The 2266-nt window shown below is 32.0% G+C and overlaps 1 protein-coding gene across 1 annotated transcript; it reads left to right on the top strand.

Moving 5' to 3' along the window:
- Positions 1–300: 300 nt before the first annotated feature.
- On the top strand, positions 301–1305 carry LOC138893060 (uncharacterized). Its single transcript, XM_070176829.1, has 2 exons — positions 301–423; positions 697–1305. The coding sequence occupies exons 1-2, from the start codon at positions 301–303 to the stop codon at positions 1303–1305; spliced, it is 732 nt and encodes a 243-aa protein (XP_070032930.1).
- The last annotated feature ends 961 nt before the right edge of the window (positions 1306–2266 follow it).

Raw genomic sequence — 2266 nt, 5'->3', positions numbered from 1 at the left:
CTGCTGTGTGCGTTAAAATTCTTGCAAATAAGAAAAATCCCGGCGAACGAACTTTAAAATTTCGGTACAAGAATTTTTTCCAAGCTTCTTGTACTCAAAAAAATGATAATGGCACCGAAGTATCATTATTTCTGTCATTCTCCCCAAATAAAGAGAAAACTACCCTCTACAATCAAAGTAACCCCGTTGATAGAAGGACTCGTTCACATAGCAGGACTCCCAACTATAGAGTAACGAGGTCACAAACTGCTAAGCGTGTAGTTGTTGAAAAAGGCACAAGTTCAAAAAGAAAGATTAAAAATGGTGGGAAATGATGTTGTGAAGGATAAGGGTAAAGGTTCTAAAAGGGATGGGGATGATGTTCCATCAAAAAAGAAAAAAGTTCACGTTGATCAAAAGTGTTCTAGCTCATCTGATTTGAAGGTATTTTCTAATGATATAACTATCACTTGCGTGCGCTTAGTTTATTTTAGTATGTAGAAAATTTATCCAATATAGCAGTTATGTTCCAGATTTGTATATAAAAAGCATCATTCTTTTTTCATATTGTATATAATTTGTATCAAGTCAATAAGTAATGTGCAATTTGTATATAAAGTGTATCATCTATCCACATAGTATATAAGTAATGTTTAAAGTGAATATTTGTGGTTGTTATGAAGCTTATATATATTTATGTTTTTTTATTGTGTGCAGTTTTGGAATTACTATGTTCTTTTGGGTGATCATTATAGTACCCGTATCAGTATACATACAAACTGCAATATAGTGAAACATTTGAAAGATACTTTGGATGATCACCAAATTGAGATGTTTAGAAGAACATGTTTTGGTTATTTTGTGGACTTGCCCAAATTTTTTATACAGAATCAACTTATCCATTCACTATTGCTTAGGAAAGTGGTGTCACCTAAAGATGATGAGTTATGGATTAAAGTGAATAGCACCAAGTTGCGCTTTGGACTTGAAGAGTTTTGTATTATCACAGGTTTAAAGTGTAATGGTGATCCCAATAAGGATTATGAATATGTCCAGTTGAGTCGGTTGATGAAATTATACTTTTCAAGCATGTTGAAAGTGTCTAAGAAATTGTTAACTAATTGTTTCTTCATAAAGATCTGGAAAACTGATGAGGACGCATTAAAGATTGCAGTATTGTATTTCATTCACAGTTTCCTATTTTCTATTACGAATGATGATTTCATAACAAAGAATGATTTTCTGTTTGTTGAATCTGGTAATTTTGAGACTTTCCATTTGGAGGAAAGCGGTTTTCAATGTTGTGTTGGAGTTAATGAAAGATAAGGTTCGTAGTAGGAGAGATGTACCGATATGGTGGTTTGCCTTTGACATTCCAGTGTTGGTTTTATGAATGCTGCCCCTATACTCGCAAAAACCTTGCTTACCGGATTGGAGATATTGTGCCACGCATATTAAACTGGATTGTAAAGAAGAAGGTGACCTTCAAGAGGTTGAGGAAAGATTTTTTTTCTTTTAAGTCGGGAGCAGGTAAAAAATATTTTTATTTAGTTTACAATATTTTGTAGCAATACATATGAATTTACTTCTGATACATGAATTATACATTTCTAATACATATTTTATACCTTTGATATACATAATATCAATTAACTGTATGATGCGTAGTTTCTACAAGTAATATATTGGTTGTTTTTTGTTATTTTAAAATTACATGATTGTTTAAGTTTTTTTTATATTTGTAGTTGGTGTTTGGTAACATTGTCCCAACAAATATTGAACAAACAAGGCTTGAATTGCATGATTTTGTCCCGGTATATGAAGATAAAAATGAGATGTATATCGAATCTGGAGTCGTGGATGAAGTTAATCCAAGAGCTGATGTTGATGATTTCAACACTCGACCTAAAAGAAATGCTAAGAAGCACCCAAAAAATAAGCTGGAATCACAACCTATAAACAATGAGAATCCAGATTCACAATCCAGTAACTTGAGTTCAAGCGAGAATGAGCTGAAACTTCTGAGAAGTGAAGTCAACAAGGTACAATTTTATTTTGGCTTTGAGCAGTTCTGACAACTTAATTGATATTTGATTTCACATTTTCTTTATAGGTAAACGACAAGGTTTTGTCTTTGGAGCAGTTCATGATTTCCTCATTTGAAAAGGTTTTTAAATCTCTAGGTGAAAGCAATGCTTCAAAAGTATTCTCATGACTATGCTTATTTATTATTTTTACCCGTTATTATAATTTTTATAACTTTTTGTATATTTTTTCTAAACAGGGT

The sequence above is a fragment of the Nicotiana tomentosiformis genome, chromosome 5, assembly GCF_000390325.3.
Source record: "Nicotiana tomentosiformis chromosome 5, ASM39032v3, whole genome shotgun sequence".
Taxonomy (NCBI): domain Eukaryota; kingdom Viridiplantae; phylum Streptophyta; class Magnoliopsida; order Solanales; family Solanaceae; genus Nicotiana; species Nicotiana tomentosiformis.
Note: the sequence above shows the minus strand (reverse complement) of the source record. Positions and strands in the feature narration are given on the sequence as shown.

What these genes read in the sequence shown, in the direction of transcription:
- LOC138893060 (XM_070176829.1), top strand. Translation starts at nt 301, where the DNA reads ATGGTGGGAAATGATGTTGTGAAGGATAAGGGTAAAGGTTCTAAAAGG. An exon ending in CTAGCTCATCTGATTTGAAG is followed by an intron (nt 424 to 696) that starts GTATTTTCTAAT and finishes TATTGTGTGCAG; the next exon opens with TTTTGGAATTACTATGTTCT.